At 41.9% G+C, this 12116-nt stretch overlaps 1 protein-coding gene across 1 annotated transcript in view; it reads right to left on the minus strand.

Moving 5' to 3' along the window:
• The window catches only part of LOC311157514 (uncharacterized protein), a gene marked incomplete at both ends in the record, with an annotated part of 182574 nt that overhangs the window by 74903 nt on the left and 95555 nt on the right, over positions 1–12116 (minus strand). Inside the window, one exon of the mRNA XM_084212244.1 lies at positions 9059–9181. Coding sequence (XP_084068370.1) covers positions 9059–9181 — 123 coding nt within the window. The remainder of the gene's footprint in view (positions 1–9058; positions 9182–12116) is intronic.

Below are 12116 nucleotides of genomic sequence, written 5' to 3' on the forward strand. Positions count from 1 at the left end.
CAGGGAAGAATTTCTTTTCAGTATCTGATCTAAATCTGCCTTCTGTCAGTTTGAAGCTATTTCCCTCTCTCTTATCACTCCATGCTTTTGCTGAAAGTCCCTCTCCTGCCCCTCTCTTGGAGCCCCTTTAGGCATTGGAAGGAGCTCTGAGTTCCCCCCAGACACTTCTCATCTCCAGGCTGAGCCACCCCAACTCTCTCACCCTGTCTTTGTATCAATAATGTCACCAGGCACGGAAGAATTTATTTTACTTCCTTTTTTTTCCTCTTCCTGAGATTAAAATTCCCATCAAATTAACCAGTTGCTTGCTCCATTTTTATTAGTTGTTTTTGAACTCCTTGGCTGACACTGAATCCCTTCTGGGACAGGAGCTGTTCACAGGCTTCTCAGGTGGGCGTTTCACAGAGCTGGCGTGCAACAACAGCAGGTTCACTTCAAGTTGTTCTTCTAATATATCCCAGCTAAAGCCCTCAGGTACTCCTGTAATTGAAGTTTGAGTAATCCAATATGATGTTGATCAAACTACTGATCTTTTAATAACGCAGTGTAGCTCTCCCAGCAGTTGCTATCTCACTGACAGTCATGTCTGGATCGCTTCCTTTGGGCCAGAGCTTTGAACAGAGAAGCTGACGGGTTTCTGTTTGCTTTAGATTTTATCACAAATTGTTTTAAAGCTTTTTAAGGTTGTATCAGATGGCTCATAAAGTCCACAGGCATTTCAATAATAATTAAAAAAATAAAAATGACAAAAAGGGAGCTCTATGAGGTGTCCAGGTGAAGAGCAGCATTAAATGCTCCCAAAGAGGAACACAAACACCACTCAGGAGCTGTGCTCTTTCCCATCCCCGTACCTGCCGTCAGTTCTTGTTTACACAGCCTGTAGGCAAAGCTACAGAAAAAGCTGTAGCCACCCTGCACAATACCCTCCTCTGAAAGGAAAATGTGCACATTTTTCCTCTCACAATTTCCATTTAAAGTACGAATTTAAGGTTTTTCTAAGCCTCGCCTCTCCACCACAAGAATAATTCAGCTGCAATTTGCATTTTCGATGTGCTCGAAATGAACACCAAGATGACTCATGTGCTGTTTATAAGATGCCTGTATTTGCTGGTAAATACCTTGCTACAAACAAGCTATAATTTAAGTATTCAGAAGTCTTGATTCTGCATAAAATTACTACTAAGTGTAATTTTGGAGACCATGACCAGAGCTTCAATTTCAGGCTTGCAAAGCTCTTCCTACACAATGATTCTTAAAAGTACGAGTGGATTTTCTTCTCTGATAACAGCAATCATTGTATCTCTGTAATTGCAGAAAAGATTACCTGGCTTTTAATTCACATTAGTCAGCTCCAACAATACCCTGCTTCTTTCCTTTCCTTCAAAATAAACTAATTATTGTCAATCAGCCCACTGGAATGTTAACATTCTCTATAACCTGCCTTTCAGATGTAGTCATACATGCAAAAAACTAGCTAATATAAACTAATCAGAGCCCTAGAAATATCTCAAAACATATTTGTACTGCAGTCTATCATTTTTTGTCGCATTATTTCCAAATATTATCTTTCATCTGGACAATAACAGCCTTTTCATATAGCTCTGTAATGCTTTCCATCTAACTATTCAGAGCTCTCCTGTTAATTAAAAGCATTGAGTCCCTGAGTAATATGGCAAACACTGCAATCCTCCTGAACTTTTAATGTTTTCACTATCAAAAGCTGATCAATACAGCTTTATGCATCAAGTGGTTTGGACAAAGAAAAACTCTCCAGGGCAGGTTTTTTTTGCCCATGCCCAACTTTGTTGTGAGCACAAACTCCCAATTGCAATACCTGGAGCCACTCACAGAGACACCACGGAGGGGGTGACAGCCGCTGTCCCCGCACGTCCCACCACCTGAAGGACATCCCTTCCCAAGGATAACGGCAAGTTGAGGCTCCTGCTCCATATTTGCTTCCAGCTGGTGGAGCTGGAGGAAGACAAGGTAGCTGGAAGGCTGGGGAAGCAATCCCTGTGCCGAGTCTATAATCAGCTGTGACGCACGGGGAGCCGCCAGCGCCATATGGCAGACGCCGTGGAGACGGGGCTCTGCCTGTGCTGCTACCTGTGACACCCAGAAACAAGCCTTCCCCTTCAGAGCAGTGATCAATAATTCATCTGATAACTGGAATGCAAAGGGAAAAGGTGCCAGTTTTCCCTGGGGTACGAGCAAGGCCGTGCTTTTTAAGAGACTCTGCTGCCTTGGAACGCGGCGCAAGTTGAGCTGCAGGGAATGTGTGACACGGTGACAAGCTGCACTACACCTAACCCTGTGTTAGGTAGTGTTCTAACAGTGAACTAGCCCTGTATTCTGACACAACCTGAAAATTAAACTGCCAGCTCCACGGTTTGTTTATGCAAAAGGCTGTTATTAAAACCTTGCAGCTGAATTAAGCGTTCAAAGGTAAAAATCTAGGCACTGAAAAACATGCTCCATGGAGGAAAGAGATTTACCAAGATTGTCTGGAAATAATCATTGAATCCTTGAAATATAAGTGGTCCTGGTCTTCCCCAAAAGTCAAGGGCTTTTGGTTAGGACTCCTTTGGAGCCTTGGATTAGGATAACAACACCCTTGACCCAACTGGTGTGCATAAAACTTCTACTTAAAAAGTGACTCAGCCCCCTGTTCTCAGCTCCTGTGGATGAAAACACATACCCAGGATAAACGAGCCCAGTCTCCAATGGCAGCACTCACTTTGGAGGGAGCTGTCATAACTGTGAGCCTGTCTACCCCGAGGGATGGCAGATGTGAGAATCTGGGTGGCTCAGCTAGCAGCCGCCTTTGTGCGGTGTGAGAGGGAGGAGCAGGGAGCCTTCAGCAGCAGCCAGGCAGGAATTGGGAAGAAATTAAAGCAGGGCAGTTAAAAAATTCCAAAGTAAAATTTAAAAATACAAAAATATTCAAAAATTAAAAATTAAAAAATCAACAATAAACCAATTATCAGATGTTCTTCTCAGCCCAGATGGACACAGGAATGCTCTGAACCAGGTGGGAAGTATCTGTTCTGGCCCCAGCAATGTGTCCTGCCCTGACTGAAGAGAAACAGACACAAAATGCTGGGATTTGCTGGGTTCCATATTCGATGTGTTTTAATAAGATGGAGAAGGTTTGTGCAGCTGGGTGGTTTTTGCTGGGGACAATTCACAGAAAGCAGAGGGACTGCCCAGACCAAGCCACTGCCAGCCTGGAATGAGCCCCTGAAATTCAGCTCGAGCTCCTGCCTGCTCAGGCTTGCCAGCAATCAGCACTCAGGTAATTCATTTAAAAAGTCCAATAAGCTGAAGTCAGTGTTACCCTTACTACGACTGTGTTGTCATTTTTACTACTTAGTTGGAGGGATTTTTTTGCTGTAGAACTACCAGGAATAGACAAATGCAGACAGATGACACAATTGGCCTGGGAGAGTGTAACAGCTCCACACAGCTATTGATCCCAGCTGGATCTAGCACAGCATGGGAGAGCACGAGGGAGGTCAGAGGAACAACCTCCAGCCATCATTTCTTCTCAGAGAAATGCCTGAAATTGAGAATTCCAAAAGAATGACTTGGGAGTGGAAATAAAATTAGATTCCCCATCAAGTTTGCAAATGTAGAACATCTCCAGCAGTTTCTGCCTGGAGCTTCTCCGCAGCCATGCACAAAAATCACATAGTCCTCCTGCCTAAATCCAGCAAAAGCACAGAACTCTGAGTGCACAATGCCAAACAGTGTTTATAATGCACAATTAATCCCTAATCTCACTTAATACAGTTCCCTCTGTAAAACAAGTAGGGGAACCCTATTTTTTTTTAAATTTCCAACTGGGATCCGAAATCAAAAGCAGTTATTAAGCTTTTTACTCATGACTAAAAATAATTATTTGACAGGTAGGAACAATCATAATTAATACTTAAATGTAAAAACAGACATTGCTTCTTGTTGAATTTGCTTCAAATATAAGACATTAACCAGTATTCTGGATGCTCAAACTAACACAGAAGAAAATAATTACTCTATACCCCCTCTTGGCAGATTACTGTGAGTTTTTTATACTTTGAAACCTAAATACTTGAAATTATCTGACTTATCTCTAGAAACCCAAGCTGGAGTCCCAGGATACCTGAAAAACAGGTTTGGAAAAATCAGAAAGTAGGTTTTACCTCCTCTCCTCTCACAAGTCTTTTTCTTTTTACTACTCTTTTTCTCCTCTTTTTAGAATTGCTGTAAAATTCCAATATCCTGAAATACCTCAGTTATCAAGATAGTTCACCCAGGGTCTGCTGAGGTGATGAGGTGGAGCTGTCCATTCCCCTCACTCTAAGAGGCAGACATGAGGTGGACAGAGAAATTCAGTTACAGATAATTAGATAATTGGGAAACAATTCCTGCAACTGGATTTATTTCCTTGTCTCAAGACAAGGTCTTGAAATAGAGGAAGATGAAGAGGGCTGGATGGCTTCACCTCATCTGAGGCTGCCTTTGCTCGAGTGCTGCAAGATTTGAGTTCAGCTGCTCTGGTACTTGCTACATCTGGAATAAGAACTGGTACTTTTTGATATTTGTAAAATATATTCTCCTTGTTCTCCTTCTGCTGAAGTGTTCCTGGCAATAAGTACCTCAGTGTCATGGCCTGCCAACAATGTGTGTTGAATCAAATGCAACTGTTAGAGAGTTAAGATCATGCAAAAGCATCCTGAATCCTTCCAGTAGACTAATTTCTTCTGTTCTAATAAAAATTAAATATATATAATTAAAAATGCCTTGGCATTTCCTTCCAAGTGCATGGTATTATATCCCTCAGTTTTTTATCACAGAACATGGCAGACAACTGTACATTGATTTGTTGGGCAGGGAAAAATGCAGAATTAGAATTGGTTCTCTTCAACAAAACCAGAATTTTGAAGAGAATAAGTTGTGTTTCAGACCTTATTAACTTTAAAAATGCTGTCACCATATTAATAAACACTTTCTTGCTCTCAGACATGTCCCTCAGTATTCCTTTTAGCCCACCATTAACACCTCCAGGGCAACAAACAGCGCTTGGAGAGTCCCCCCATGCCCTGGGAGCAGGCTCCAGCAGCGACCCCAGGGACTCCTCCATTTCTGGGGTAACCAGTGGTGGCCCTGGCACAGTCACACTCTGGCTCTGGAGGCAGCTGCTCCCAAAATCCCCCTGGCAAAGGTCAGGAAATCTGCCAGAGCTCCGAGGTTTGACTGAAAGCCCCGGGGATGGGGTTACAGCCATTGCAATATCACTCTAATCAACCAAGTAGGAGCTCCTTCTCATCAACAGTTAATCACAGGACTTCGCTTGTCTCTAAGTTCCTGCAGTTGCCTTGACAGATGAGAGCACAATAATATAAATAAGAAATGACAGTTTACCAAAGAAGGTTAACATAGGGTCACGACCTTTTTCTACTTGACTTCTGCAGCTTATTCATGTGTGAAAACACGCTTTTGTAGCTGTAGCCTCAGCATCCCTTACAGATCTGGACTTCTGCCAACAACTGAGCTTTAAAATTACCATTTAAAATACCATTTTAAATGGTATTTATGTTCAGAAAATACCATTTCTGCATTTTGCGATGCTCGAGTAGAACTGCTTCTCATCAGAATAAAACATGAAACGAGGATATCTCTGCATTTCACAGCCCATCCCTCTGGCACAGAGGTGCCTCTGCTGCACAAACAAGGAGGTACTGGGCACACACCCATTCCCTCTCCCATCCCCAGACCAGGTCACACCTTTCTGAGCAAACCCACCCACAGCCCCTGCCCAGGAACAGCGCACGGATGCGCAGGGCACAGCAGCAGCCTGACAGTCCTACACTGGTAAATGTCAAATATTAATTTGTCACATTATTTGTGCAGTGATTTAAAGCCAAATCCTGTCTCATCATTCATTTCCATCAGGCACACGAGGAGCGGGAGGGAAGCAGGAGCTTTCTGTCACAATCTGAAATGCCTGCGCCAGGAGCTGCCAGGAAATATTTCTCTGTCGGAGAAGCAAACTGAAGTTCTGAGCATGAAGGCTGGAGAGTGAAAGCTGCAGAATAACATGGAGATAATTAGCTTTGAAAGGCTAATCAGGTCACTGCTCTGGCTGGCATTTCCATGGAGGTGCACAGGCCTCCAGCTCACCACATCTTGTGTCTCCATACGAGTATCCCTCACCAAAGTTAAGGAAGACCTTACTACATAACCCTGAATGACATATCCTGCCAAAAGAACCCCCAAATAGCCAGGAAAGTTCCCTACAAATAGCCAGGAAATGTCCCTACAGCTCTTGGAACGAGGCTAGACCCCACAGCATGGGTCTGTGCTGCCCAATCCCCTTCCCCACGTGGGTCCAACCAGCCCCAGAATCGCTCAAGAAGGAGGTTTAATCAAAGCTGATGCAATAACTATTTTAAGATTATCCCACCTATTTTATGCTGTTGTCTTGTGCATATTCATGGAGCCTTGTGTCTTGCACACACCTTTGACACCCTGGAAGGTGGAGATGTTGAGCATTGTCAGCTCCTTCAAGCTGTGAAATTAGGCCTTTGGGTCTCAAAAAAAAATTGCTCACAAGCCCCCAGCAATTTTTGATCAAAACAGCAGTGCACTTCAGTACATTACTGGTTAGTGAATTTTTATCCACTTTCCCTTCCTTAGCATTAAACAGCTACACATAGCTAAAAAAATATTTTTAAAAACCCAACAGTTCTTTCCTGACATCTTTCCCTTTTGTCAGAAGGATGCTCTATTTTGTTTCTGAAAAACACGATCAATCTTTCCAGTAATAATGACTCACTGAATAAGATCTGTGCTACTTCCATGCTGCTTTTCTAACAATGCACCTTATTTGTACCTTGGCTTATAAAAAAACCCTCTACACTGATCGATCATTGCAGGCACCAGTGAAATAAAACCAACCACCAGACAAATAATGGCAGCAGAACAATAGTGCACATCTATTTAATGCCTGAGTTTAGACTAAGGGGTAACATAAAGCACAATGATGCTATAAAGGCAGAAAGAATGGAACAACCCAGAACAACAATAAACTTGATTCCTCCAAAACCACTGGTTAACCTGAATGAGGAGCTGTTCTACTCCAATCTGCAAAAATGACTCCTTGGAGCAATGCAGAGGCATTAATAAAACCCCAGTTCACCCCCTGGAAGTCCTTCCAGCAGCACTCAGTTTTGTTTGAGAGCTCACTTTCCCTCATGTAGTAACCAACCACTGAGTTACTCATATTGTACCACCTGATGGCCAGAAGTTGGCTGTAGCTGGCCTCCTGGTCAGTACAGCCAAATTCTGTCACTGTCACCTCTGCAAAAGTTCAGGTGTGTTTAGTGACACCACCACACTCTGTTTTATGACTTGAGCACTTCCAGTTCATTGTGTTTTTCCATTTTTGCCTGAGGATTAAAAAAAAAAAAAATGACCTCAAAACAGCTAATAATATATTCCCCTGCAAGTCCTGGTCAGATAAAATACAGTACAAAAATCAAATACCTTAAACCTCTGTTTGAGTTTTTAAAGAGTGTCCAAAAGCTTGAATTTGAAGTGTATTGAAAGACCTGAATTGTGCAGAAGGAACACTAATTTGACTAACTTATTTTAATAAGACTAGTCTAAAGGAAAAATGACTCTTGCATGCTAAGGATTATGATGAGTAGGATCCTGCTTTCAAAAAACTTGGGGTTTGGACAACTTTTATGCACTGAAAACAGTAAGTAGTTATCAAAACACAGACCTGTGCACTGGCCCATGAGCATATTGCCAGTCAGTTCCCCAAAGAGGTAAGAGAGGTGAAGTAGCAGGGATCTGTGAATCATAAATGATATTCCTGGGCTGAGCTCTCCAAAGGCCAAAATGAAAACATGGAGGACCATAATGAAATACTTCAATCAAAATAACATAACCATCTACAGCTTATTTCTGTTGCCAAGTTGGATCTCAACTGATAGGCTGCCATAGAAAATGATTTTATTGTCTTTTAGTGAAAAAGGAGTGCAGCCAAATAAATTATAAATTATGATTAATCATATGACCACAGACAAGAAATACATTGCTTTATCCAATCCTTAAAAAGGAGTTGGACAATGGTAAAATGAAATCTTGAGGAAGGGGATTTGTGAGACCCTGTGCAATGGGAAAACCCAGAGAACACATCTTGTGAGAAGATGATAATACAGTTCATGAAAAGCTGCCCTGAGATTAAAAAAAAATCATCTTTGATGCATTTACTGCAGCACTGAAATGCAGGGGAGGTGCAATCCAGGCCCACAGCAGAGCACACCAGGTGATGTGGCAGCACATCCCTGTTACCTGTGTCAGGGGAAAGCTCAGGAACTGCTCTGGCCTGCAGCACAGCACACCTTGGGTACCTCACACCTGACCTCTGCAGCACCTGATGATGCACAAAATGTAGAGACTGTAGGTCAGCACATCATCTGGGCTTGTTTACAGCCACTCTGTTTGCCAGTGAGCCTTTAGGAAGTCTGACCATAATTCATCATGTATTCTAACACATTAAGTTCTTGCATAAGAATGAATTTTACCCTATAATGCACTAACTAGACTTAAATTTCCCTTAGGAAAAAGACAAATGGGTTTACATAGCATGTGGTTTTAAATCCTTTTTTATTCAGTTAATCTCTAGCTGTGGAATTGTGATTGAAATATGAAAATGTATGTGTGTTTTCTGATAAGAACCATTTTGCTTAAGAGACAGATGAAATATTATCAAGCGTATACACTTTCTTCAAGTTTTTCAACTGATGACGGAAATCCCATAATCAGAACATGGCACAGCCAATCCAGGTTAAGTGATAACATTTTTTTCAACAAAATAAAACAAAACCCCAACCCTTTGAAGTGTTCTTACAGTTACATCTTCATAATCCAGACATGAGAAGATCTGCGCTCTCGACAACTCTGAGCAGACGCTCTTCAGCTGGCTCCACATAAAAGACAGCATTTCCTTCCCCTTCCTAAGTCTGCTGATTCCTTAATAGCAGTGAGACATGCTACAAAGCATTACCTGCACAGGATTTTCCATCTTCCCCCAGCTTCTGGCCAGCTGGACACTTGCAGTGGTAGCTGCCGATGGTGTTGCAGCAGCGGTCGTGGCAGCCGCCGTTGTCCACGGTGCACTCGTTGACATCTGCCAGGAGAAAGCACAAGCAACCAGTGAAGAGTGGACACCGACCACAGTACCTGAAGATCTGAGTCATGTCTGACTGATGTGAAAAAATGAGAAAGTTTCTGAGGTAATCAGCTCCTGAAGCAACCCCAGGAGCAGCGACTCCCGGCTACGCTGCTGAGCCCCTCCACTCAGCCAGGCTGTGCCAGGGGAGGTTTAGATTGGGTACCACAAAACATTTCTTCATTGCAAGGATTGCCAAGCACTGGAACAGGGCGCTCAGGAAGTGCTGGAATGACCATCCCCAGAGGGATTTAAAAGATAGATCTCATAGAATCATTACAGTTGGAAAACACCTATGAGATCTTCCAGTCCAGCCATTAGCGGATGTGGCACTTGGGGACATGGTTTAGAGGTGGGCTTGGCAGTGCTGGGTTAATGCTTGGACTCAATGGTCTTAAAGATCTTTTCACCCTAAAGGATTCTTGTCCTCAGGTGAGACAGCAGAAAAGCCAGAAGGAGGAAGATTAAGCAACAGAAGATAAGCATCATCATGACTGCAAAAACCACAGGCAATTACTTCGTATTAGTGGCACTCCTCATCCCCAAGGGAGAAATGAGGCATTTAAAAAAACCATTTAATTGGTTTGTAAAGAAAAATCAGAAAAAAAAATAATTTCACATTCATGCAAGAGAGGTGAAAGCCTTTCAACTGCAACCCTTCAGTGTTAAAGACCAAGATTTACCAAGGTTTGTTAGTCCTTTGATGAGCTCGAGTTTCCCTTGACTGGTTCATTTCTGATCCTGGCTAAAAGCCACAGGTTTAAAGAAATTTTTGAGGAGGTTTCAGACTATTAAAAAGCTAAAAGAAAAGTGTATAATAAAGAACCAACTTTTGCTAACGTGAAGCTGAAGAGGCACAAACCCACTAAAACCACCTCATTTCTCTACAGCTTTCGATTCAACGCAATGACTGACAAAATGATAATTTCTTTGTCCTCAGTGATACTGGAAAACACTGACAGGCAATAAAGAAATAAACCAAAATTCAGTTATCCCAGAGCTACACAACAAACCAAATCCTAACTCGCGTGAAGCCAACGAGGCTCTTCTCGATTTCACGGGAACGCGATTCCAACAGAAACTTTTCCCGGAGAAAAACACTTCCCCCCTTCCAAAAACAAACTGCACCAAAATAACAACGTGCGTCTGCTCGCTTCTCCTCGGCAAGAGATGGGGAGAACATATGACAGGAGGCAGATTTTGGACGTGTTCCCCCGAGCTCTGGGAGGAGGCACGCGAGCGCTCGGTGCCGCGCGGAGAGCAGCGCGCGGCCCCTTCCGAGCGGTTTGCTCCATGTGGTGATAAACAGCAACAAGCCACAAAATAACCCAGCTCCACAGCCTCGACTTCTATTTACACTAACAGGATTGAAAACTAATAGAATCTCCTTGCTCTTTTTATTTTTTTTAATTTCTAACAAAATTAAGGGAAGAAATGGTTTATTCTTTAGCAGCCACAATGTTATGTGACCTCCTAGTGTAAAATATTGACTGGGTGAGGTGGTCTAGGATCTACAGCCCCATTTATTAACACCAGTGTCTATATTTTGAACCAAATTATTGGAACAAAACCTTTCTAGCTGAGGAGCTCATCATTATCCCCTTGATTTCACCAGGGTATAATCCATTTGGAAGTGTATAGTGCTGTTGCATGCTAATATATAGGAAGTTTCTCCTTTGATTGCAGAGTGTTCCTGTTAGCAATTAAAAATCTTTTCCTTCCTTGTTCAGCATAAAATGCTGTGGTCCAGCTGTTGGTGCTGTATGACTAAAAACCTCATTTCTTCCTTCTTCTAACCCTACCTTCTTAATGCTCTGTCCAGGATCTCTTTGTCTCTGCCTTAATATTTGTTTTCATTTTTTGAAGAAATATTTTCATGTATTTCTTTGCTGCTTTTTACACCAGAAACTCAGCACTCCTCTGTTATACTCACAAAACCTGACCTTGCATCTCCATGTGCCTTTAAGACAAACACCTTATTTAAAGCTAATCATATAAAAAACTATGATTTAATTTCTGAGTAAAGGCACAAAATTTTTTTTTTGATATGGCTTTATTAGAGAGCAATCACACTAGAAGGAATACACTGAGTGGGAATAAATCTCACCAGTTTTAGCTCTAATACTATGAAAATTTGCTCTCTAAGCATCTGCATCCTTTGCTGTCCTGTCTCCTGTTCAAGACCTTCCCCACGCCTGCTCTCTGCCAAGCTGTTTTCTGCAACTCCATAATAAAGGTCAGATGTTGCCTCAGTCCAAAGAAGCAGAAAAATAAATGATCTGAATGTGAAGTAATAAAGAATGTGTTTTACATTTGTAAAAGGCTGGGTCATGGAGCTTTAACAAGCCACAATCAGCTGTTCCATATTCCTAAAACAGAGTAGTCAGGATTTTAAAATCTGATTACAGCTTCACCACTGAAAAAAAAAAAAGGAGAGTTAAAATAAACTCAACAAAAACAATTCTGTCAAATGATAAATTTCTGTCTGCTTTCCATATTCAATGTCACTCAAGGTCGCAAATATATTTTGCCTTTTGAATAGTGAGCAAAATGACAGAAAATTTCTGACACGTAACAAGTCTGCCACGTTAGGTCTGACAAAAGTTCAATGTTATCAAGCCTATCAATCCATCTGTAATGACATGCTGTAGGCACTTCAAAAAAAATAAAACAAATGTGATGTTTGCTACAGCAATGTTTCACATTTATTTATAGAGCCAATGTTGCAACACAAAAACATTATCCATGGGACATACTGGATGTGAGCCTTCAATCTTGCCATGGGAAAAATAATTGAAAACACCTTGCATCTAGATGAACTTGATATTAACTTTATATATGATCTGTCTAGCATATATGTGTGGAGAAAAAAATACAGAATATATTTTGAATC

This window comes from Fringilla coelebs (genome assembly GCF_963513975.1).
Source record: "Fringilla coelebs genome assembly, chromosome: 10".
Taxonomy (NCBI): Eukaryota; Metazoa; Chordata; class Aves; order Passeriformes; family Fringillidae; genus Fringilla; species Fringilla coelebs.